This window comes from Oncorhynchus tshawytscha, linkage group LG32, assembly GCF_018296145.1.
Source record: "Oncorhynchus tshawytscha isolate Ot180627B linkage group LG32, Otsh_v2.0, whole genome shotgun sequence".
Classification (NCBI taxonomy): Eukaryota; Metazoa; Chordata; class Actinopteri; order Salmoniformes; family Salmonidae; genus Oncorhynchus; species Oncorhynchus tshawytscha.
Genome location: NC_056460.1, coordinates 12,598,902 through 12,623,766, shown reverse-complemented (window position 1 = coordinate 12,623,766; position 24,865 = coordinate 12,598,902). Strand labels below are relative to the sequence as shown.

Sequence of the window (24,865 nt, the reverse complement as noted above, 5' to 3'; positions counted from 1 at the left end):
TCCTCAAGGGAACGGCTAAAGTAGGAGAGCAAAAACAAGCACCTTGTAGTTGACGACTCTTCTTTGAGTCATAAAAGTGCACAGAAATGACTTAAGGAACCGTGCACACTTTAGAGAGGTGTGTGGCCACTTGGAGACACCGGTTAGTCCTCTCACTCATGTTGTTATGTTGCACCTACCTCACATATTCCAGGAATATTCTCATCGTGTTACTGAAGGTATGCAAAGTATTTTGTTGTCAACAAATGTGGAGAAAAGTACAGTAAATGTAAAATGCACATAAAATCAACAGCGTAATGGTAGGATTCAGTCTTGTGTCAGGTGAACTGTTGTGTGCTCACCTTTGGTCTAATAATTGTCCCATAATATCCAAACTGTTCCCTTTCAATTGTTACCATGGTTATGCATATGCTTTTTCTTCTGTGAGAAGCTTTTCAATTTAGCCCTATCGATATAGGCCAATTCCCACGAGTGTAAAGGGTTAAAGTACTTGGGGGAAAATGCTTGCAAACCTTTGCGCTTAAATTTATCGGTCTCCTCATTAGTATATGGTACCAAACCACAGAACGTGGAATACACAGGGTTTGGCCTCCAGCTACAGTACATTCCTATGGAACATCAAACCCATAGCTTTATCAGACTGCCTGGAGCTAAGAGCAGGACATCTTTCCCTTACATCTCCATGACAGTCTCTAAATCAAAACTCCCATCTCCCGGGACCATTAAATAACCTCGATGGAGTTGCTGACTAATTGATAACGTTACAATCTGAAACATTTTCAGAGGAGGGCCTTAATTGAAAACATTGGGGAGGAAGACAGGATTATGGCTGAGGAGACTGACGTGAGAGAGGGAAAGGAGGAGGGTGAAGGAGGTGGGGGGTAGCCTTCGTCTTTGGAGTCTTTGATCTCTGTACTTGTCTGCCATGCTGTTTTCCTTCAAGGCTTCCTGGTTTGTTTCAGTAGACACCGGGCCCAGGCCCCACTCTGGGGGAATAGGATCGCTAATGGATCACTTTAGGGAGGCCTATTCTTTATGGCCAGCCTAAGTGTTATCATCTGGGGTTAAAGACACTGACCGCGAGAGCTGCTGGCTGGGCTGGAGTTTTTCTGACGGAGTGTAGAGCAGAGAGAGGAGATAACCTTCTCTTGGGGATTACAGTAGAAAGGCCTTTGGGGTGTGTTGTATATTTGTGTGTGTGTGTGTGCGCGTGCTTGTGTGTGAAAATGGTCTTGATCTTTCTGCGGGGCGTCCTACATGGGAAAAACACTCTGGAGTCTGACGTTCCCAACCAGAATCTGCCATTCCATTAGAAACCATTTATCAGTCAGTTGCACAAGAGAGAGTCAGGGAGTCAGGCGGCAATAGATTCCAGAGGTTAAGGGTGACCCTGGCCCTTTGCCTTAAAGAGTTAAAGGGGTTTATCTATCCACAGGACCTGTCATTGCCTGACTGGCTGAAATGAGTAGCAGTCCATCAGATAAGCTGCCGAGGAAGAAAGAAACATGTCTCTTAAAACGATAATTATCTGACTGTGTTTTTCTGTTTAACGAGTGCACAGAAGGTGTGATTGACAAGCAGGAGGCTCTTTAATTGGATGTGATATATTCCATCATTAGGTTAATTGCCAGGTGGTTTTGATTATTTAGAAGTGTCAATCTCACCTGATAATTGAATTCAATCATTTCATTTGACAAATGTCTTATTTTTCTCACATATGAGTGTCAGTTAAAATCATAACTGTGAAGAGTGCAATGAATGAATACACACTCACTCCACTTAGCCTATAACCAAAAGAGACTCGACTACTGCTTCTATAATTCAGCAATATGACATATTTAGATATTTGTTTCCTTGCCCTTAAACAAGTCCAGTGTGTCAGTCAATAAACTGCTTTCAAGGTAAGCAAAATATATAAATACATAACTTCACTGAACTGTTCCTTTAATACATAACAAGTAATCAATCAGAAAGTGAGTAATTTGGCACCGAGATGACTCCAATGCCTGTGGTACATACAGGAATATAACACTTAAAAGGGGGAACCTGTCGTAAAATAGCCAATAACATGTGTTTCAAATTGCCCGTTGGTAATAGATTGGTTTACTAGAGGTGGCTAGTTATCGTCCCGGTGGCATTTCACACACGTACACACACACACACACAGATGCCCCCAACACACACACACACACACACACACACACACACACACACACACACACACAGATGCCCCCAACACACACAGACAGACAAACACACACAGATGCCCCCAACACACACACACACACGCAGACAAACACACACACAGATGCCCCCAACACACACACACACACGCAGACAAACACACACACAGATGCCCCCAACACACACACACACGCAGACAAACACACACACAGATGCCCCCAACACACACACACACACTTCCCTGTGTTGATAAAGCACCAGGGAATTCTAAGTCAATTAGTGTGCCACACCAAAATTCCTGCAGTCAAGCTGGCCAATTAAATCTCAGAATTCCCAGTCATGGTTTAGGGCTCTTCCTGTTGACTTCCTGGTTAGGGTTAGCTGTAGTTATTTCCAGATCACAGCACCTCTACACTGTGTGTGAGATGGTAAAACGGTATTATATATTTAGAGAGTGGCATGATGAGGATAATTGGATTAGAACAAATGTGCACTGTTAGATGAATGTAGAAAAGATGCAATGGGCAGGGAAACATTCATTCAAACGATTGCAATAAATGTTTGTGGAAGCATCTTATTTCAGTTTGGTATCATTTTTTCCCCGTCACTGTTCTGTATGGTTAAGCCACTGACCTATTATCATTCTGTTTGTTGGTTTCAGCTCTACAACTACGACCACGAATTCCGCTTTGCCGAAACACTGTTGCTTGTTTGTTTTTTTATATTCGCTTTCTTCTTTGCTCGAGTGAAAATCCCTCTGGAGAAAAAAAAAAGATGTGTTCATTGTTTTAAGTCGCAAGCTTTTATTATGAGCTCTTTTTGTTCTCGGTCAGAGTTTGCAAATTGTTGTTTTGCTGTGACGTTACGCAAACGGAGCATAACAATAACCATTACTCCACAGTGGAGATTCAACTTGAGGGGGAAAGAGCTGAGAGCTCAGCACACCTGAATCATATGGTGCATGTGAATGTAATGTACAGATATGTGTTTGATGACTACACTCTTAGGGGGAAAAAAAGGTGCCATCTGCCCTTTTGGTTCCAGGAACAACCCTTTTGAGTTCCATTTAGAACCCATTACAAAGAGGGTTCTACATGGAACCCAAAAGAGTTCTACCTGGAATCAAAATGGTTTGACCTGGAACCAAAAAGGGTTTTCCTATGGTGACAGTCGAAAATACCTTTTGGAACCCTTTTTTCCTAAGAGTGTACAAGGTATCTCTAAATCTGCAATCTTTTAGACATTCAGAAACTAATTCAGATTCAAAAGTGGATGATTATGATGATCAAAGACCATAAGATCTGTGTTTCTTCTTTTACATGCATTTTTAGAATATTCAGTATTCCACATTTCAAGGTACATAGAAGGAAACGTTGTCCCATGACTAAACCGCTGCACGCAATACTTTTTAATGACATCTGACCTTCACCGAAATATGGTCTTGATCTAACATCACAAAGACGTTAAAAGGACATTACAGTATGTGGTTTATTTTGATGTTTAACCTCTTATCTTATATATCCTCTTCTAAGCTTGTGTGATCCAGACATTGCTTGTGGTGCTTGTTAAACCATCGCGGATAACAAACAAAACGTCCCTGCCGTGATGAACACAAAGGGACAGGGGAGCGCTCTACCACTCAGTCTACCACAGCACTCTCTTTGTCTCCTCGGGGGTGGGTTACTTACAAAGCTGAATTTCCCCATGACTGAAGTTTAAGTTAACTAAACATTTTTTGGGGGGATCCCGCTGAATTTGTGGCTGTGTGCAATCCCTTTAACGAGCTCCATCTTTGACCTTGGTTGTATGTTTCCCGAGATGTCATGTCTTGTAACTCACCGAAATACTTTAATGTCCAGATGATTTAACGTTAAAGGGGAAGGATCGAGAAGAAGGCTCACCGCCAGGGAGCTAAAATAATACTGCCTAAAAAATTAATTATAAACACTAAATATATCCTACAGATCAGTAGAGGACATCCAAAGCAACTTCATTACAGTAACTTAGACTGTCCATGGTTTTAGACCTAAAATATGGAGTCATATACCTGTCATAAGATGTGAAGAGAAATGTCATCATCAATAACTGGTCTTTTTTTATATATTTTTTTTTTTACATATGCTCACATCCATTCAAAAACCTTATGAAATGACATACAAAGGCCCATATTTCTAAGATTGTCTTCATAGTTTTCCCATCAAGCATAACGAACAGGAGTTCCCTGTAAAAGCTGGAGTTTCACTGTCTCTTGCTTTTCCCTGGTCTTTAGTAAAAGGGATTCTATAAAACACATTGTTTACATTGGCCCAAACCACAGTTGTGTTAGAGGGGGTTTCCTACTTGTAACTTTCCTTTTTCCCCCTCCGTCTGTCTGACTGTAAATTTGTACAGTATGTTTCCAGTAAAAACAAAATGAATTATGCTCTTCTCCGTCACTTTAGATCTGAGAGGAAGAGAACAGAGCAGAGAGCAGGAGTTGGCCCGAGACACACAGTTCAGAGACAGGCTTGCCACGCCATTGTTTGTGGCTCTCACAGACCTGTAATCAGATTTCTGGAGGTTTCGGGAAAGCCATCGCCAGGATAATTCTTTAAAGACTTCACTTCACCAGTTCGTCCTCAAAGGCACGACGATGTCCAGCAAAACAATATCGAGACTCTTTCTCAAACTCATATCCTGCTGTAATCATATCTATTTTCAAAGGAAATATATTCCACACAAATATTTGTATGCGCTGTTAGAATTGATTTAAATATGATTTTGAATACGGTTATGTCCCTTGCTAAATCACTTTGTTTTTGTCAAATTGCTCGAGGCTGGTTGAAGGTTTCGTCCGGGTTTTAGAGTTGGGGCTGGGAAACCCTGTTTGAATCAGTGTGATGGAACACATGTGTCCAGGTCCTTATCGGAACCGACATCTTCTACTGATGGCCTTTGAAATAACTGGCTCCACCGGGTAATTGGACTTGAAAGAGCTGATTCTCCCAGGGTGCCGTTTTGCATACTGTCGGGCCATCCGGAGCCAGGCCGCGTGGCTCTGCTGCTGACACCCGGCCGTGTCTGGAGACTTGTTATAAGAGAAAAACACATGCACGCATTCACAAACTCACACACAGACAGATATAACACACACGCACAGATAGTTGACACTCATCAGTGTCCAGAGACTTGTTCTAAGTGGTCAGGTATAGCCCGGCAACACCCCTAGGGAAGATTTGGATCTCTGGAGTGGGACCCTCTGTCTCATTCATTAGTGGCTACAGACCATACACACAAAGTCAACGACATAACACACCACAGAATGACATGAATGCCATGGATGTTCTCTACCACTCCGGACAAAACCCGTGTTAGAGCCGCAAGTGAAAAACAAGTGTCGATGTCCTAATATGTCTACCACATCTACAACAGATGCCTCAAAGGACTTATTGACGTATCTTCACTAAGAGTTTGTTAGCAGGCCATTCTCAGCCCCAGTCTCATTACATACAGTTTGTTTCTCAATTAAACATATATAAAAAATTTAATTAAAAAAGCCCACGTAATGATCTCTTCAGACTTGCAAATTGCCATGGTAATATAACGTTCTTTAATTAGACTTTATTAGACACCTCTGGTCGGGTTTGAGTCCTTTTATTTTTAGCGTCTTTTTCCATAGACGTAGAAAGGGAACAGACAAGCCCACGTAGCACTGAGAGGACTAGGCGTAGACTCGTAAGTGTCTCATAACTAGTCAATAAATCCATTTGCGTCATTTGAGAGAGTTGGTTTTTGCTCTGATGAAGGGTTCAATTGCCCCCGACATCATGATGCGATTATCACCGTTTTAGCAGTTACAGTGCGGCTGTCCGATTTCCTGCAACAAAAGTGTGTAGTGCCATTAGTGCGAGTAATTTCACACAGCAGGCCTCCATTTGGGCATACATGTGATCTGGGAGAAACGCACCCGGACACACAATGCACAAATAGACACACACACACACAAAACCTTGGTTAATGTCCTCCTCGGTCATCTTACCTCGTTGGGGTTGTGTTTTACTCCACTTACATTCTTTGACCATCATGGGAGAGAAATACAACAGAAATACAACAGATGGCATGCACAAGACTAGAGAGTGTGTGTGTGTGTGTGTGTGTGTGTGTACACTTGCACATACATACGATGGCCAAAAACCTTTAGACGTGGACGGTTCCATTCTAGTTCAAGGTCACCAATGAGTCGGCAGAACTTCCGGTCAGACCATTAGGGAGGTACAGTGGCGTCATGGCGGTAAGTCTGCTACTGTGTCTTCTTCACACACACACACACACACACCACACACACACACACACACACACGTGGTTCCACCATGATTCTCTCCATTCTCTCATGCAGCACAGACTCGAGTAGTCTGAATCCCAAATGGCTCCCTATTCCCAATACAGGCCATGGTCAAAAGTAGTGCACTATGTAGGGAATAGGGTGCCATTTGGGATGCATCCTGTCTTTCTCTGTGGACTACCACATACTTATAGTAATATGTATTTTTAAGTACCACAAACCATATGTAGATACAATGTGGGAGCTAAACTCCACAGCTCAACCATTCTTGGCTGCTTGGGCTTATTCGACTGAGTCCCAATATAGAAGTCAAACAAGTAATGTGAGCAAGCACCATGCCGACCGTCGATATTGAAAATAAAATAGTGCTCTCCTAAGAAAACCTGAAAAAGTCCTGTCCCGGCACTTTAAACCTTAAAGGGTGTCTTATATAAACTGTGCAGGACCGGACTGACTGATATCTGATCAACTAGATCAATATTATTGGATTTTATAGTCCACTGAAAACATAGCCCAAAGGTATGTCGTTTGGCAGAGAGCAGCTCGTGATGTGTCTAAGAATTGTTACCAGCTGGTCGTGACTGCGGGGAACGCTTCTCTCTTAAAAAACCTCAAAGTCAAAATAATACAAGTTCAAATGCAGCGTTCATAACCAGGTTGGCTTTAACTGCCGGCCGTCCACATTGATTTGCCTCTCCTTCGCAGTGGCAACCTTAAAGGGGAACTACACTTTTTTGAAGTTGTATTTTTTTTCTACTTTTCCTTGGAAAGGAACTGTGCAATTTTCAATTTGGATTATTATTTTATTATTAACTTTTCAGCCATCTTATTGAATATACGGCGTGTAGGCTAGTCGTTGTAGGCTATTCTGTTTGTATAAGAAATGTCCCTGCCAGTCACTTTTAAACCTTTAGGGATTTTGGGGACCCCATCCTGATAATAGTTACAGTTTTAGTACACCGTTTTACTCCGGTTATTACCTTATTATGAGATTACAATGTCAGTGTAGTTAGTTTAGACAATTACTGTGAGAATTTCGTAGTTTTAAATGGCCTCTTTGTATAGTTTGCTAGTTCTATATTCTTTCGCCTATATCCTGTTTACACTGTAGACCAAAGGAAGAGCATTTTACCTCAAATCAAATGCATTATCCCCGCTCTGGCAATACACATTGGGAATCCCATTGGGCGACTCACAATTGGCACAGCATCATACGGGTTAGGGATTGGCCAGGGTAGGCCATCATTGTAAATAAGAATTTGTTCTTAACTGACTTGCCTAGTTAAATAAAAGCTCAATAAAAAATAAAGATTGATACCGGTAGATAGAAACCACTAGTGGAAGAGTTGCTGCTGCTACCTGGTAGTCGACCAGTCCGGTCCAAGGAATCCTTTTCTCTCACTGTGTGCCCTGAGGTCTAGATGGCCTGTCATAAGAAACATGAGTCCCCTCTGTAGCAGTGTGAACCACGGGGGGTGGGAGGGAGATGAGTGTGGGGGCTGTTTTCTCAATGCCTCCTTGACCTGTAGCTATTGATGGGGGGTGCTTTAGCTGTGACTCTGCGCCTCACCACATACAAACATTTTCAGGGACACCTGCGACCGACATCCTCTCACCCCTCCCTCTCATCCTCCTCCTCCTCTCATCCTCTTCTCATCCTCCTCCTCACCTCCTCCTCTCCTCCTCTTCTCCTCCTCCCGGTGGAGCTGCAGTGTGAGAGACGAGAGGAGAAAAGCTGTTGTTAATAAAAAAGTGTTTCAAAAGAATTAAAAGAAGATGAAAAGGAGAGGTGAAATTGAGCGGGCCCTGGCTGTGTTATTCCTTCACCGTATGGGAGCTGGCCTCTCGCGGTGTGTGTGTGTGTGCCTGCGTGTGTGTCCGACGCTCTCGAGCCGACGGGGGCCCAATGGGGGGGCTGAGGGAGGGGTCCAAGGATCACTGACCATTTCTGGCCTCGGGGCACGGCAAATTATTTGCCTCTCTGAGGCTTCAAAGGGGAGCAATTACACTTAAGTAACTAAATGAATAGATAGCCCAGCTAGGAGGCAGTTTGGGGAAACAGAGAAGCCCTTTGAGGGGAAGAAGAAGAGAGAGGCACCACACCTCTGTAGTAATGTGCAACAGTTCCCAGCTTGCATCACAGGGAGAAAGGAGAAGGAGAAGTACGGGAGGAAAGAAAATAAAGTAATGCCACTGACTGAGCGAAGAAAAGAAGACACTGAAGAAGGGAAGACGGAACAGAGGAGGATGGTGCCAGCGTTTGGCGCCTGTCAAAAGGCAAAACAAAACAAATTCAGGCATGGCTTCGTAACTCCACCTCTATGAGTTACATGTTTCTAGAGCGGCGGCACCGCCTTTATGAACTGAAGGCATTCCGAATGTCCCAATATACCATAGCAGCACATACGAAGTCAACTCAGAGCCCCCCCCAATGAAAAGTCCCATTGAGCCCCATTGAGCGGACTGGAGAGGCTGTGAGGCTGCTTCTTTGGCAGGCTTAGCTCACCTGCAGAGAGGCCTCTATAGTCGTATAAAGAGGCTTAGCAGCTGCCAGGGCTGTAAGTCTATGGCACCTAGTGGGAGAGGAGAATAGGGAAATGTAGGCCCCCCCTTTCAATGGCCCTCGCCACTTAGTAACAGAAGGCATGTGCCAAACTTGCAGAATGAGAATGAGGAGAATGAAAACGTTCCCTTTGGAGTTCACTAAATATCGGCAGTGGCGGCGACTCTTTCTTTGTTGTCAAAGTGAAGTCACTCTCTCACACACACACTCTCTCTCTCTCACTCTCTCTCTCTCTCTCTCTGTCTTTCTCTCTCTCTAATTTCTCTATGATAAAAGGACAATGAATGAAGTCAATTCAGCCAAAGACCCCCAACCAAAACAGCAGAGATATAGCAACAACAGGATAGAGAGGAGAGAGACAAAGAGAGAGAGAGAGACTGAGGTCCTTGGTCCCGAAGTGTGGAAGCCATCAATTACATAGGTAAAGCTACCAACCCAGCAGGACAGGGGCATTAGAATGCAGACATAGGCATGCAGGGCCATAGGGGTCCCATAGGCAGCAGATGCCAAGCGAGAGAGTCTCTCTCTCACCCAGGGGCATAAGTATAATGGTATAGAGGAGGCATATGCACTGTGAGGAATTTTCTTTCTATAGAACTGAGGAAGAATAGGAAATTGAATGGAATGATCAGTAAAGTGAAATAGTAGAGTCAATAAAAAGATAGGTTATATAAAAGGTTATAATAAGTTAAAGTTTGCTCTGCATGAGAGACAGGGGTTGATCCATTCCATTCTGATATGACGTATTATCCCAAAAAGAGAATATAACACTTTCCTGACATATTACCACATACAGTAACTAATGTCACTTTTCCTGACATATTACCACATACAGTATCTAAAGCTTTTCCTGACATATTACCACATACAGTAGCTAGGGTCACTTTTCCTGACATATTACCACATACATAGGCTAATGTCAGGGCCTGACATATTCACATACAGTATCTAATGTCGGCCCTGACAGATGCCTACATACAGTAAAATGTCACTTTTCCTGAGGGGCATATAGTATAATGGTATAGAGGAGGCATATGCACTGTGAGGAATTTTCTTTCTATTGACATGATAGAACTGAGGAAGAATAGGAAATTCAATGGAATGATGAGTGAAATAGTGAGTCAATAAAAGCTATAGGTTATTTAAAGGTTATAATAAGTTATCGGTTTGCTCTGCATGTGGGGGTTGATCCATCCAATTCTGATTTGCAATATTATCGCAAAAACCTAATATGAGACTTTTCTTGACATATTAACACATACAGTAGCTAATGTCACTTTTCTTGACATATTAACACATACAGTAGCTAATGTCACTTTTCCTGACATATTAACACATACAGTAGCTAATGTCACTTTTCCTGACATATTAACACATACAGTAGCTAATGTCACTTTTCCTGACATATTATTGAATAGCTACCTATTCAATAATTACATCTGTAACCATGTCTATGTGACCAATAAAATGGGACTTGATTTGAGGTATTGCTAAAACTGTATGAGTCTCCAACAGCGCTTGATGCTGCAACAAGTCTGCTGTTCAAGCCGATCCAGTAATCCAAAATATGCAACAGCAATTCCTCCACCCTCCATACCCCCCCCCACCTCCCTATTCGGGGCACTCAGCAAGCCTCTATCCCCTCCAGGCTCCTGGGCTCCAGGCTTCCTCCGCCTTCCTACCACGGCTAATTTAGAAGGGCCTCCAGGCGATCTCTCTTCACAGTCAGAAAAGTGCAATTGTATTTTCCAGCTCATTAAGCAATAGCACAAAAAGAAGACTCCCCCATCTACTTTCCTGTCCACCCTCTGTTCAGAGAGAGGGAGAGAAGGATGGAGGAAGGGAGGGCTAAATAAGTGCTAAGTTTGAGGAGAAAACGAAGAAAGAGAAAGATGGAGAAAGAGAGAGAAAGGGGGGAGAAGGAGAAATACGACTAAGTGACCTACTAAATTAAATGTGTGCACCTGTATCAGATTGTTTGTATTAGCTAGACACTCGGTAGGCATCTTCTTAAATTCTCGACTCCTCCGTCACCACCCACAATTCCCCCCTCCCTCTCTTCATCGCTCCATCTTTCCAAAGCCAATCCCACTGCTCACTTGGTTCCAGTGAGTCCCATTGAAAAGCAACCCGTGATTGTTTATTGAAAGAGCCTTTTAACTCTGCCAGCCCATTCCATTGTTGGGGCTTTTTCATGGGGAGGACTTTGAAATTGTAATCTCAAGACGGCTCAAGAGCACACTATTTGTCCTGACCTTTACTGCTTGTAATAACATTATTAGTACTATAGTATCAAACAAGTGCAATCCGGCAGGATCAAGGGCGATAGTGAAGAACCAATTGGGATCTCTTTAAAAGTGGAGATAGAGTGTGGTTTTTGAAAAGTCACAATGACACTGTGAATAATACACATGACCCTATGTGAGATACACACACGACCCTATGTGAGATACACACACGACCCTATGTGAAATATACACAGGACCCTATGTGAAATACACACAGGACCCTATGTGAAATATACACAGGACCCTATGTGAAATACACACAGGACCCTATGTGAAATATACACAGGACCCTAGGTGAAATATACACAGGACCCTATGTGAAATATACACAGGACCCTATGTGAAATATACACAGGACCCTATGTGAAATACACACAGGACCCTATGTGAAATACACACAGGACCCTATGTGAAATATACACAGGACCCTATGTGAAATATACACAGGACCCTATGTGAAATACACAGGACCCTATGTGAAATATACACAGGACCCTATGTGAAATATACACAGGACCCTATGTGAAATATACACAGGACCCTATGTGAAATACACACACGACCCTATGTGAAATACACACACGACCCTATGTGAAATACACACACGACCCTATGTGAAATATAGATATGACCCTATGTGAAATACACACACGACCCTATGTGAAATACACACAACCCTATGTGAAATATAGAGATGACCCTATGTGAAATACACACACAACCCTATGTGAAATATACACATGACCCTATGTGAAAAATATACACATGACCCTATGTGAAATATACACAGGACCCTATGTGAAATACACATGACCCTATGTGAAATATACACACGACCCTATGTGAAATATACACAGGACCCTATGTGAAATATACACAGGACCCTATGTGAAATATACACAGGACCCTATGTGAAATATACACACGACCCTATGTGAAATATACACACGACCCTATGTGAATTATACACACGACCCTATGTGAAATATACAGATGACCCTATGTGAAATATACACAACCCTATGTGAAATATAGAGATGACCCTATGTGAAATACACAGATGACCCTATGTGAAATATACACAGGACCCTATGTGAAATATAGAGATGACCCTATGTGAAATATACACAGGACCCTATGTGAAATATACACATGACCCTATGTGAAATATACACATGACCCTATGTGAAAATATACACACAACCCTATGTGAAATATAGAGATGACCCTATGTGAAAATACACAACCCTATGTGAAATATACACAAGACCCTATGTGAAATATACACACGACCCTATGTGAAATATAGAGATGACCCTATGTGAAATACACCCACGACCCTATGTGAAATACACCCACGACCCTATGTGAAATACACACACGACCCTATGTGAAATACACACACGACCCTGTGAAATACACACACGACCCTATGTGAAATATAGAGATGACCCTATGTGAAATACACCCACGACCCTATGTGAAATACACACACAACCCTATGTGAAATATAGAGATGACCCTATGTGAAATACACACACAACCCTATGTGAAATATAGAGATGACCCTATGTGAAATATAGAGATGACCCTATGTGAAATACACACACGACCCTATGTGAAATATAGAGATGACCCTATGTGAAATACACACACGACCCTATGTGAAATACACACACAACCCTATGTGAAATATAGAGATGACCCTATGTGAAATACACACACAACCCTATGTGAAATATAGAGATGACCCTATGTGAAATATAGAGATGACCCTATGTGAAATATAGAGATGACCCTATGTGAAATATAGAGATGACCCTATGTGAAATACACACACAACCCTATGTGAAATATAGAGATGACCCTATGTGAAATACACACACAACCCTATGTGAAATATAGAGATAACCCTATGTGAAATACACACACAACCCTATGTGAAATATAGAGATGACCCTATGTGAAATATAGAGATAATAGGGTAATCAAAAAATCTCTACTATAGATACTCACTTAAAAGTTAACAAAATTGGTTAAAACAACCGACCTTGCAAAAGGTGAAAAGGATGGGTTTAGGTCATCAATATTACTATCTGGCATGAAGTTGATCACGTATCGGTATAAAGTCTCATTCCATTTGACTCGGAGTGAGCTTATCGCTATGTTCCTCTCAACATCACAAAAGGGGCATTTGTTTCAAGACACTGTTGCATCGTAGGCAGAATATTACCCATGGGAACATTACTCAACAGCGTCTACTATCTTTCTCGTGACAAGGGTTATCGCAATACTAATTTGGTGCATGAGACGTTCAATAGGAGAATGACAAGAATGCCCTTTCAACTTTTTTGATACAAATCACACCATTTTTTAAAATTGCGATTATTCCTTGGTTTGATGAGATGTTTGATTGGTGTGTGTGTGTGTGTGTGTGTGTGTATCTTTTTACTCATATAACACAATAACGATTTAGAGAATATTGGGGTTTTCATTGATAAAAACAATCTCAGAGAGGCTGTGAACAGCCATGAATAACCATCTGATATTCAGTGGAACCAGATGGGCTGGATGTGCTGTCACAAGTTCTTTGGTCTGACAAAGTGTGAGGACACACACACACACACACACATAACAAGGCTTCAGGATCAGGATAAAACAAACGCTGCTTTGATAACCTACTTATATCACCCAAACACACACACACACTTTTGACCAAAACACACACTCGCGCAAACACACACACACACACACACACACACACACACACACCTTGTTTAATATATTTTACCTACAAAACCCCCAGAAGGACGGTTGCAACACATCTTCTTGATTCTACCCTTTTCTCACTCACAGCCCATATTACAGCCAACCTGTTTTTATTATGTGAAAAGAGTGTTTTTATATAATATACTGTATTCTAAATTGCTGTAATTCATGCAATAGTTTCTGGTTTGGCCCCGGATTGAAATGCCCGGCCAAGAGTGAAGGGAAAATTGAGGCTGCTGCCTAGGGTTTTCTCAAATATAATGCATCACAACTTTGGCTGAGAAGATAGTAGGAGTTTGTGGTGACATTCTTTGGTTGCCTTTATAACCTCAAAGTAGTCACACTAAGTTCTTTGTCCCCTGTATTCCCAAACCTCGCTCGCCCACTCGCATTGTCTCCAGACTTTCCTCAAGAATGCTGATTTCTATGGCCAACGAACGCGGAGGTCAAATGAAAATGGTTAATTGCAATTGTCACCTCTTGCGGTGTACCACTACCTTAAACGCTTTCTGTTGGCAACTGCGTGTAATTCCCTCCCTCTCTCTCAAGGCCCGCTACCAAATCTGTTTTGTTTTGCGTAAAGGGCAGTTAGGATGGTCATTCATACTTCAGTTATTATAGTGTTGTTATTCATTATAGCTCATTTGTAAGTTGGAGTGGCAGTAGTACTGGTATCATTGTACACTGCTCGATCAAATGGTGCTGTATAGAGCCTAGAAGGATTCAACGGCTCATTTCAGTTATGGCTCTCAAAAATGTCATAGAAGTAATGGTCGAAAAGCCAGACAAGTTCATTTCACTTTTGTGCATTCTGCAACAACATTTCTCTTATTACCCCAGCATGCATTCAGCGACCTGGACCATTTCTCACTGACTGATGCCACTGTTGCCACAAGGAGGGAAGTGGCTTTGGCATAAAAATGTTAACCAGCATTTAACTGCAAGCTTGAAGCCGGTCTGATGTGGATAGATTCGACTTGTTAAGTCAAATGAAAGGTCAAGAGATTTTCCACGGATATCCTGCAACCCAAGGCAATGCTATTTAAACCACTTTCATTTAAAATGGGAGAGAGCTCTTGCCTGGTTTCCTGATGTTAGAGTTAAATGAAGATGGATGCAAATGAAGCAAGGCAAGGAACTTTTAAGATAAAACACATTCCAAATATTTTCTCATACTTATGTGAAATATATGAGGATGCCTCTCAATTCTGCTCACGTGCCGTTTAAGCCATGCAGTTCTCGGTCCCTATCTCTGACACGTAATACGAATTGATCAAATTGAAGACTAAGTAACTGACTTTGGCAGATCCACCCCCAAAATCTCTGTGTATTTAATTTTCATGATCAGATTCCACACCATTCTGGACAGCTGATTCTCCACTCCTCTCATCATACAGACTCATGTGAGAGCAGAGCGGTGAGAGAGTGGCGTGATTGGATGGCGATGGCCAACGAATATGTCCCCTCGCCCCATCCTCCTGTGTGGTGTCAGCAAGTGTGTCCGTCTCACTCTGTTTCATTACCCATCAGCCATTGTGTTTCTGTCTGTCAAGCCCATCTCACACGTATTGGGTTCCAGTTGTCCCTCACTTTCTAAATGATCGGTTTGTTTGTCACTGTACAGGGCCTCACCATGGCACGGACACCACCACATCAGGGAATTCACAGTTCACTGGTGGACAGCTCAGCTCTGCACCTTACACCGCGGGTTCCTTCTGACTGAGAATTCAGCTTTGCTGTACAGTGCACAACGCTTATGGAGAATGTGGTTGTAGTGATCAACTGCTTAGTGTCATATAGTCATCGAAGGATGTAATCACTGTCTGCAGAGTGCACTGTATTAGATTGGAATTCCCAAATTTTCTGTCTGGTTCCAAGCTATAGAGCTACTTCCTTGTCTAACACACGAATCCAACTGCGCATGAAATCTAATTTGATTTTGATTGTGTTTAAGGGGTCATTCCAACTGTCTGTGAGAGAAATAGGCCTAAATCACGCTTTCATTCAGCAGTAAAAACCTATTAATTGAGCTGGGAGTTAGATTAGGGGTCATCTACTATATAGGTTTCCATACCACTCATTATGAACCTTATGTAGATGATCTAACTTAGTCTTCTCACATTGTCTAAATTCGCTGCCCAAACTTGGACCCTGCTTTTACGAACAGGTTCCATAGAAGCTTGAGAATATTGGAAAAGGCCCCATTTGAGAGTCCTAAATGGGACCCTATTCCCTACGTGGAAGTAGAGGACTACATAGGGAATAGGGTGCCATTTGTGACAAAGACAAAGTTTTCATTTCGGGTGCCGAAGGAAAGTGTTTCCCATTGAACGTGTCGACCTTGGGGGACAGATCTGCTTTCAAACTCGGTAATGACATCTGACACAGTTCACTCGCTTGCATGCTGTTACAGAAATTCATTTTGGGGATCTAGGCGAGAAGGGCTCTGAAAGTCTGAAACCGAAGACCCCGGCCGAACATCAGGGGGGAACGTTTTACTGTAACTTGGTGTAAATTCACGTGTAGATTATTTATGGGTAGTACCTGTATCGGGTGAATCTCTGCATGGATTTGTGTTGATCTATGATTCGCCTCTTATCCTAGTCTAGCACGACAGTTGGGAGATTAGATTGACTGAAGGGTACATGGTTGCTGGGATCTCAAACCTAAAACATCTGGGCTAGGAGATTGTGGAGAGTGCCTGTTGAGTCAGAGCAAGAGGAGACAGAGAGGCAGATTGTTAGATAGGAAAATGCAGGGGTGGACTCCCAAATTAGGGGTTGAATTTTTTTTAAAATGAGAAACTGTCACAGTGGTTCAGATATTGATAATGACAGACTCATTTGGGAGGAGTGTAAATGATTGTAACTATTCATTCATGTATTTGGAAATGTATTTGAATCATATGTGAGATTGGAAGCCTAGATATCCAGGCACTTTGAAATGACGCAAACTCTTAGGGTCATTTTCCCGAACTCAGATTAAGCCTAGTCCTGGACGAAATAACATTCTCAAATAACATTCTCTTCAACGAACCCCCTGTATACGGTTCTACCTACAACCCTCTATGAAGGGTACTACTAAGAACCACTTTATCATCAAAAGGTTCTTCCTAGAACGTCTATGAAGGGTTCTACTGAGAACCTGTATATCTTTGGAAGGTTCTTCCTAGAACCCTCAATGAACGGTTCCACCGGCCGTAAAATGTTATTATTTATGACAATACATTACATATAGGCCTTTCTTTGAGGGCCTAGTTACTCCCAAACACAGTGATGTTAGGAATCTCCTGGTTTACAGGCCACACCAGGCCTGCAAGTCACATTATGATGGCTTGCAAAGTGATGTGTAATTCCTATTGGAATCCAGCCAGAGTTAGGATTTCCAACAAGTGGAATTGTTAATCACCTGCAACCTGCATTCAGAATGACTGCTAGGGTAGGGAAGATTGAACACTGAGAGTACCTCAATCATCTAAACTGGAACAACCATCTCAGTAACGGGTGCAATAAATCCAACAGATTGGATATTTAGAAAACTGTAGGTTATTAATCTTTGTGTAGCATAAAATGTATCAACCAATCAATGTACATGCAAAAACAGATATTACAGTAAAACAAACAATTCTGAAAATCTCCCTTCAACAGAGCATGCTGGGGAAATATTATCTATGGTTCTATGTAGAACTCTTCTTGCCTTCCAAAGAATCAAAGAATCCTTTCTTCCTTAGGATGTTAAAAGGTTCTAGGTAGAACACTTTGCCTTACAAAGAACCCTTGTGTGAAAGCGAAGTCGTGCATCTCGCTCATCGCAATATCTGCAGTGCTGCTCGAGGCAACGTCATTCCGCTGAGTTAACCAATCAATCTTTCCTGTCCTTGTGCAGCTTTGAGAAAAAGCCTGATTGCCCACAGAACTACGTCAGTTTGGTAAGTTTTCCGACCATGACAGTCATGTGATTTGACATAAGTCATATAAGATCATAAACCAAATATGACTTGTTGTCAAATGAAGTTGACCAATTACACTTAATGTTTGACACAAGTTCATTCATAGTGTGACTTAAAGATGCACTCTGGGATCTTATTAAGCACAACACAAAATCATATTGCACTAATTGGATTTGTAACATATCACACAATTTGCAAAAATCGTATGATATCATAAAAATTGTTACATTCGTAACATATCACACAAAATGGATGAGGTAGTACACAATTGGATGACGTAGCACCCAAAAAACGGGGACCACTTTTGGCTCATGGGCACCACTTTCAAAACTAGTGGCTGAAATTATACAAAAGTTTGAGAGTGCATCTTTAAGGAGTTAAGGACATATAAGGTCATAAACCAAATATGACTGACTGGTGGTCAAGTAATGTGAACCAATCACACGTGCCTTCTCATGAATGGCCAGATTCAAATATTGAATTATTCACCCTTTAATCCAACTAAGATGTAAATTGAAGTGTGAAGAGTATCAAAGACAATCCAAAGAGGGCTGAGTGGGTCTCCAGTGTATTGGAGTGACCATGCACTCTGCACTCTCTGTCTCTAAGTGTCTTCCTTGCCAGAATATTAACCTAAGAGCGATGGGGCTAAGGCAATTCAATTAAGACAAACCCCCCACTTGTGGCCTACTAGGCGGCCATTTTGCACTTTACCAAGTCTCAATTGTGCATTTGATCCAGCTGATGACTGTTGGAAGTCAAACAGGCTTTCAGTGGGGTTGGCCATGCCAGGGAGGCCATCTTGGATTATATGGTGTTATTTACTATGGTGTCATGTTAGGAGTGCAGAAGGGCAACGCTTTGGGATGATACACGTCATGAAAGATAGTTGACATCAATGACACTGGGGCAAAGTGATGATTTTAGTGAAGGAGAATGTCTGAGAGAATCCTTGTGTTACAAAGCTCCTGAAGGAAATGAGAGACTAAACTTTAAGAGCTTATTTTGCGTGCAGGTGACACTTCAATCAAAGGCATTAATGTTAAAATAATATGTGGTCACATAAGGCCTATGCTGCCACTTTAAAGGGCTACCAAATAATGTTTTGTGATAGGAGACAACTAGGTCACCACATATGAAATCCGGCCATGACACCACAGCTATTCCAAACTGTCAAGTAAATGTTTTATTTTTTCATATATTTAAAAAGCTGTTAATTGTCCCTTTTTAAATGTATGTTTTTTTACTTTACTTTACTTTGTGGAAGGTATATGATGGCAAATGCCAAATATTCCACATTTGTTATAAAGATTAATAGTCTTTATTTTAAAAAATCGAAACCAATATTCATTGCATTGTCTTTTTTACCTGATCTTTTGTATTTGAGTTTTTATTCCCCATTGTTCATTTGACCATTTTAATTTCAATGTTGCTCGATGTGTATTCTTTCTGTGGAAATATGATCATTTTCCAATTTTTTTTGAAATACTGCCCCTCTTATCATCCGATCAAGTTGTTTGTTCTCTTCTTCCAAGAAGTGAAACAGGCTAACCGTCTTTAATGTCAGTGGTTGTGCCTCATTCCTGCAGCTTTGCACTGGACTACGAAATATTTCGAGTACAATTGGTTAAGTGGAGTTAACCGTTCCCTTTTCTCCCCGAGGTAGCTTCCTTTTTGATCCCGCCGAGGCTGGCGCCTTCCAAAACACAACTTGTCTGGCTTATTAAATAGTTTGACCTGAAGAAAAAACGCCTGTTGCTTCTCAACCGAGCCTATTGTAAACTTTAAAAAGTCCATGACAGCATTTAAATTGGCGTAATGCTGTGTGACCAACAGTCATAGCATATCGATTTATTTATTCAATATGTCTGTTCATAAATGTTTAGATGACTTTTAATATTCTAACGAGTTTCAATTTCTTTGTGTATTTCCATATTGTTTGCCCTTTCTCATATTTTATTTGAGCCTATTTAATACTTTAGAAGGATCCCTTTATAACCTTGCATTCTTCTGCATCTTATCACAGCGTTCTCGGGTGTGAAATTAATTAATTAAAAGGTTCCAATAAGTGCTCAACTAATGGATGTAAATACTCATGAGGCCTCCCCACTGGTTAATTGCGCTAAAATTGGTCTACTTTGTGTTCCGCGGAGACAAAAACCCCTTGAGCTATCAATGCACCAGCTCCGCACGGGGTCTGTATGATTAAAACTTCTTGTCGCTTTCAAAGGCCCTCATGATGTCTCTTGGAAGACAGAGGGCCAATGAATACGGAGGAAAGGAGCGCTGGGAACGTCACGAGGCCAAGTTGAGACGATGATTGGACGGCGTGGAGAGGGAACAGTTACTGCCCTTTTATAGACGACCCCATCTAGTGAGTTGAGCTACTGGGCAATATTCTGACAGCGAGGACAGCACCAGACGCTATACTCTCGATCGCGATTCGATTTTTCTGAGCTGGCCAGGCGGAGGTGTATGGCCCCGTACCCCTTTGAGATGAATCCCGTTGGCCTATCGGGGTCTCCGTCCCGCGAGATTAAACTCCACCAGAAAGAAGAGTCGGATACGGAGTGTGAGGAGCTTCAACCCAAAGATATGACAACTGACAAAGGATACAAAAGTAAGACGAGCAGTCTTCCATTCAGCGTCGAATCATTGATTTCCAAGAAAACAACCTGCAGGACTTATTCTTCTTCTCCCTCCTCGGATTCGGGTCTCGTTCAACCGAAGCCTGTGGCGGCGGCGGTGCAGATCACGGAACAGTTTTCTCCAAGGACTTTTTACGTGGAGAGGAAAGTTTCCCCGGAAAGCTCGCAGAGCGTGTCGGACTGTCAGAATGACGACAATCAAGATTTTTGTGAGAAAGACCAGAGCACTTGGTTCCAGACTACATCTTTCTCGACTCCCCCTCGTAAGTCCCTGCTTCCAGAGTTATTGGCTGTCTAAATGTTGGTCAACTAATTAGGCCAACTATTCCCTATTGTTTGTCTATAATAATAATAATAAAGTAGTAATAGTCATATTATTAGCAGTAGTATTATTTCTAGTTTTTCTATTATTAGTCTTATTGATGTTATCGTATTCATGAGCTCGTTATTACCTCACATAATAGATCGTCATAAGCCTACCTCACTGTGGTCCTGCCTGTCTATCCAAAAATCTATAGAATTTGCCTCGAAATGTCCCTATATCAGTCCAATAATACAATGTAATTTCAGAGTAGCCTGATAGGTCTAAACTGTTCACCATTAGACAAAGTTCCTGTATGTTCCCGGTGTTTGTCATAGGCCTATTTTGGAATTGGGAAATTGTTAGGCCTATCCATTAAAAGCCACGGTGCAGGAATAAACCTTATGGCAATGTCCTTAAATGCATACGTTGTTTGGTGAGACTAATTATGACAAAAAAAATAAGTTTTTTTGTCACATAGGCGCAGTGAAATGTGTTGTTTTATTAAAGGGTCAGCCGCCCTTGAGGTTTACATTTAATAACAATACCTTTGAATTTATTTGTCCCTCCAGGAAGCTTAAGTCCACCTCCATGCCCTTTAAGGAAACATAAAAACAACCGAAAACCTCGAACGCCCTTCACTACCTCCCAGCTGCTCGCTCTGGAAAGGAAATTCCGACAAAAGCAGTATCTCTCCATTGCGGAGCGTGCCGAATTCTCCAACTCCCTCAATTTGACCGAGACCCAGGTCAAAATCTGGTTCCAAAACAGGAGGGCTAAAGCCAAGAGACTTCAGGAGGCAGAGTTGGAAAAGTACAAACTGGCGTCGAAACCCATGCTACCTGCCTTTGCTCTGCCATTCCCCCTGGGAGCGCACATGGGCTCTCCATCTCTCTATGGACATTCAAACGCCTACCCCAGGCCCACTTTACCTGTTCCGGGACTCTTCGGTGGACCTGTCACCTATGGAATGTATTATTTGTCTTGACCTAGATTGTGTATTTACATTTGAGAGAAAATTATATGTCATTTGTATGTCTTCAAACATGGTTGCAACACTTAACTTTACTCCCTGTCTGAAACATGGATATATATTTTTTCCAGAAAGGCAAAATTTCCCAGAAAGCCCATAGGCCTATATTTGTCTACGCGACAGAGATCATTTTTAGATATATGTTGTATACGCTCATTAAAGTCAAATAGGCCAATACTTGTGGGACATGTTCTCATGCCTAGATATGCTTAGCCAAATGTTGGCCACATTGTTGATTGAAGGATGGTGATTGCAAGATAATTTTATATCAAAGGCCTGTAGGCCTTATTTTGTATATTTCCGATAGCGATTTCTGATAGTTGAGCAATTATCAATGGCCAAGTTGTTAATGCACGCGAGGCCTTAAAACACAACCCGTTTGCCACTTGCAGCGTGTGTAATTGATCACTAGATCTATACATTGTTTTGTATCCATTTCGATTATACACAAAGGGGGGCATTAACATTAAGTTTATGTAATTTAACAGGACTAGACAACGGCAATATCCTCGTGCATAATATATAGCCCTGTGCGCCATGCAACGAAAAAGTACTTAAAAACAGCCTTATTGAAAGTGCCTTCAAATACCAACTAGGCCTATTTTGAGCTCTCGAAAAGCTTACTTGAACTGTAAAATGTCTGTCATTTGTTCAACATTGACGATTTTTCACACTCAATTGTACGTGCATACAATTATGAAAAATCATGACCAACAGAATTATACATGTGTACATTGCCGCATTTCTTTCCAGTTGCAAGCTCTGTAAATCCGGTTTATTTTCATGGTGTGAAATATTACTTTAGAAAACAAATGTGCATAAACGATTTGTACTTTTTCACTATGAGAGGCCTTAAGACCAATTACAAATGGGATATTTGTATGATATAAAATTGATTTTATTTTCAAGAAATATAAATAATATCATTGTAAATAGTGTTCACGTGTCCTGCAACTCTGATGGAAGAAGGCGCAGGAATATTGATATTTATTAAATATCTCTGTATCTGTACTGTGTACATACATGGTCTTATTTTAATTATTCACTTATACCTGTAAAAATTGAGCTCAGTAAATAAACATTATAATTTAAACTTCTGTTGAAATGCTTTTGTCTCGTCAATGAACACTGATTGCACGTATTACACCACACGGTGAACATCAAGATTGAAAGGGAAAATTGTCTTGACTGACAGGAACCAATGTAGGCCTACATTTTCTCATAATTTTCTCTTCATTAGAAATGTAACAACAATTTCTCATTTCAAGGTTCAGTATTTAACCTCCATCTATTCTGAATAATAGTTGTATAGTTCGTTCATCTATGACGACTGGAATGGTAAATTGCTGCAACAAAAACTGCCAAAGTTTTCTTGATACTTGCAATGTTTAAACGAACAATATACTTAGGCTATATATGTTTCTTAACAATTTAATAGTTGTGCGAATTAGGCCTACTTTGACAAGAAAAACGGAAATTATAGGCTACCTTCACAAGACTAGACTTGTGCGGTTGTAATATGCCCATCACTACCACTAATAGCCGTACTCCTATGATAAATATTTATTAAAATTGTAATATTAATCATACGCTTTCATAAGATTTTTCCTTGATATATTGTTTTATTTGTGTCTTGTGGCCATTTGATAAGATAAACGGTAGTTGAAACGACCAATGACGTTTGGATGCTATGATTTGGTTTTATTCATCTCTGTCATATTAAACACAAAAACAGTAGATTTCAACCAGTATTATTCCATCTATCTAGTAATTTCTTAATTTCACATGAACCGTTGTATCAGCCATCACCAAGCGTTTCATATAGGCCTACTCAACTTGTCTTCATTTCTCCCATGGTTGTTTAGGCTACAGTTTTGGAATGATATGGCATTTTCCACCACCAAGTAGCCTAGGGAGCTTTAGCGAAATTGGGAGGATGTTCAGTATTTAAACATTTTTTTAAATATTTTTTTTTAAATACGACCATCTCCAAGAAACCCGTCGTGATTTTGGAGTGGTGAGCAAGGTTCCTCATGTTGGAACCACTTCACACTCCAACACGGTAGTGGGCGATATACACTCTTTATTTGTTTCCCGATCAATGGATGCACCAAAGAAATAGAGGCACTTCCACAGTTGCGCAGTGTGGGTAAAAGCTTGGACGTAATGAGGTATTTTGTCAATTAAAATGTTGTAAATAAAACGTTTTGGTAGCCATGTCAGTTATGGAAATATTATACAATGCAACGTGTGCTTGTCCTGCACATGCACGGCATATAGTCATTATTGTTACCCTTCCCACACGTAGGCGTTCGTCTGAAATCTCATGTGTTTTGCATTCCGACCTTGGCTGTAATATTGGTGCTAACAACTTGCAAGGTTGTCAAACGTTTAGTTTGCAGAGTTAGCATAAAACATGCAGTTAAGTTTTACATTAGTGCTTGCAATGATTAAACAGCGTTTTGCTCATCTGCAGAAGAAAAGTAGAAGCATTGGCATGCTTGCATAATTCAAGACATGTGACTGTTTCAAGTGTCACCACATTGTTTCTTGACAGCAGGGCTGAAATGGAAGTTTAGCAAACCCAATAGCAATACCCAACTGAATCCATCGTGTGTCTTGGCATTTCTCCTGGGTAAAACCATTTGAATTCAAATCACTTTTTGACAGCATCCCTTGATTTAAACAAAACTTTCCATACATGTTTGACCATGACTTGGTCAGAAAGTGACCTTTTGGACCTGAATGCCAAAACATTCAGGAGATAAAGGTGCATTTTGCATACCCTACCATACCATGAGACATCCAT

General features: G+C 41.3%; 1 protein-coding gene across 1 annotated transcript; it reads left to right on the top strand.

Moving 5' to 3' along the window:
- Positions 1 to 20,409: 20,409 nt before the first annotated feature.
- On the top strand, positions 20,410 to 23,153 carry LOC112230146 (homeobox protein MSH-C-like). Its single transcript, XM_024396340.2, has 2 exons — positions 20,410 to 20,985; positions 21,596 to 23,153. The coding sequence occupies exons 1-2, from the start codon at positions 20,550 to 20,552 to the stop codon at positions 22,009 to 22,011; spliced, it is 852 nt and encodes a 283-aa protein (XP_024252108.1). The 5' UTR covers positions 20,410 to 20,549; the 3' UTR covers positions 22,012 to 23,153.
- The last annotated feature ends 1,712 nt before the right edge of the window (positions 23,154 to 24,865 follow it).

Bases quoted from the DNA above. Each gene is read 5' to 3' on its own strand.
- LOC112230146 (XM_024396340.2), top strand. From the start codon at position 20,550: ATGGCCCCGTACCCCTTTGAGATGAATCCCGTTGGCCTATCGGGGTCT. The intron at 20,986-21,595 runs GTAAGTCCCTGC...TTGTCCCTCCAG, and splicing joins ATCTTTCTCGACTCCCCCTC to GAAGCTTAAGTCCACCTCCA.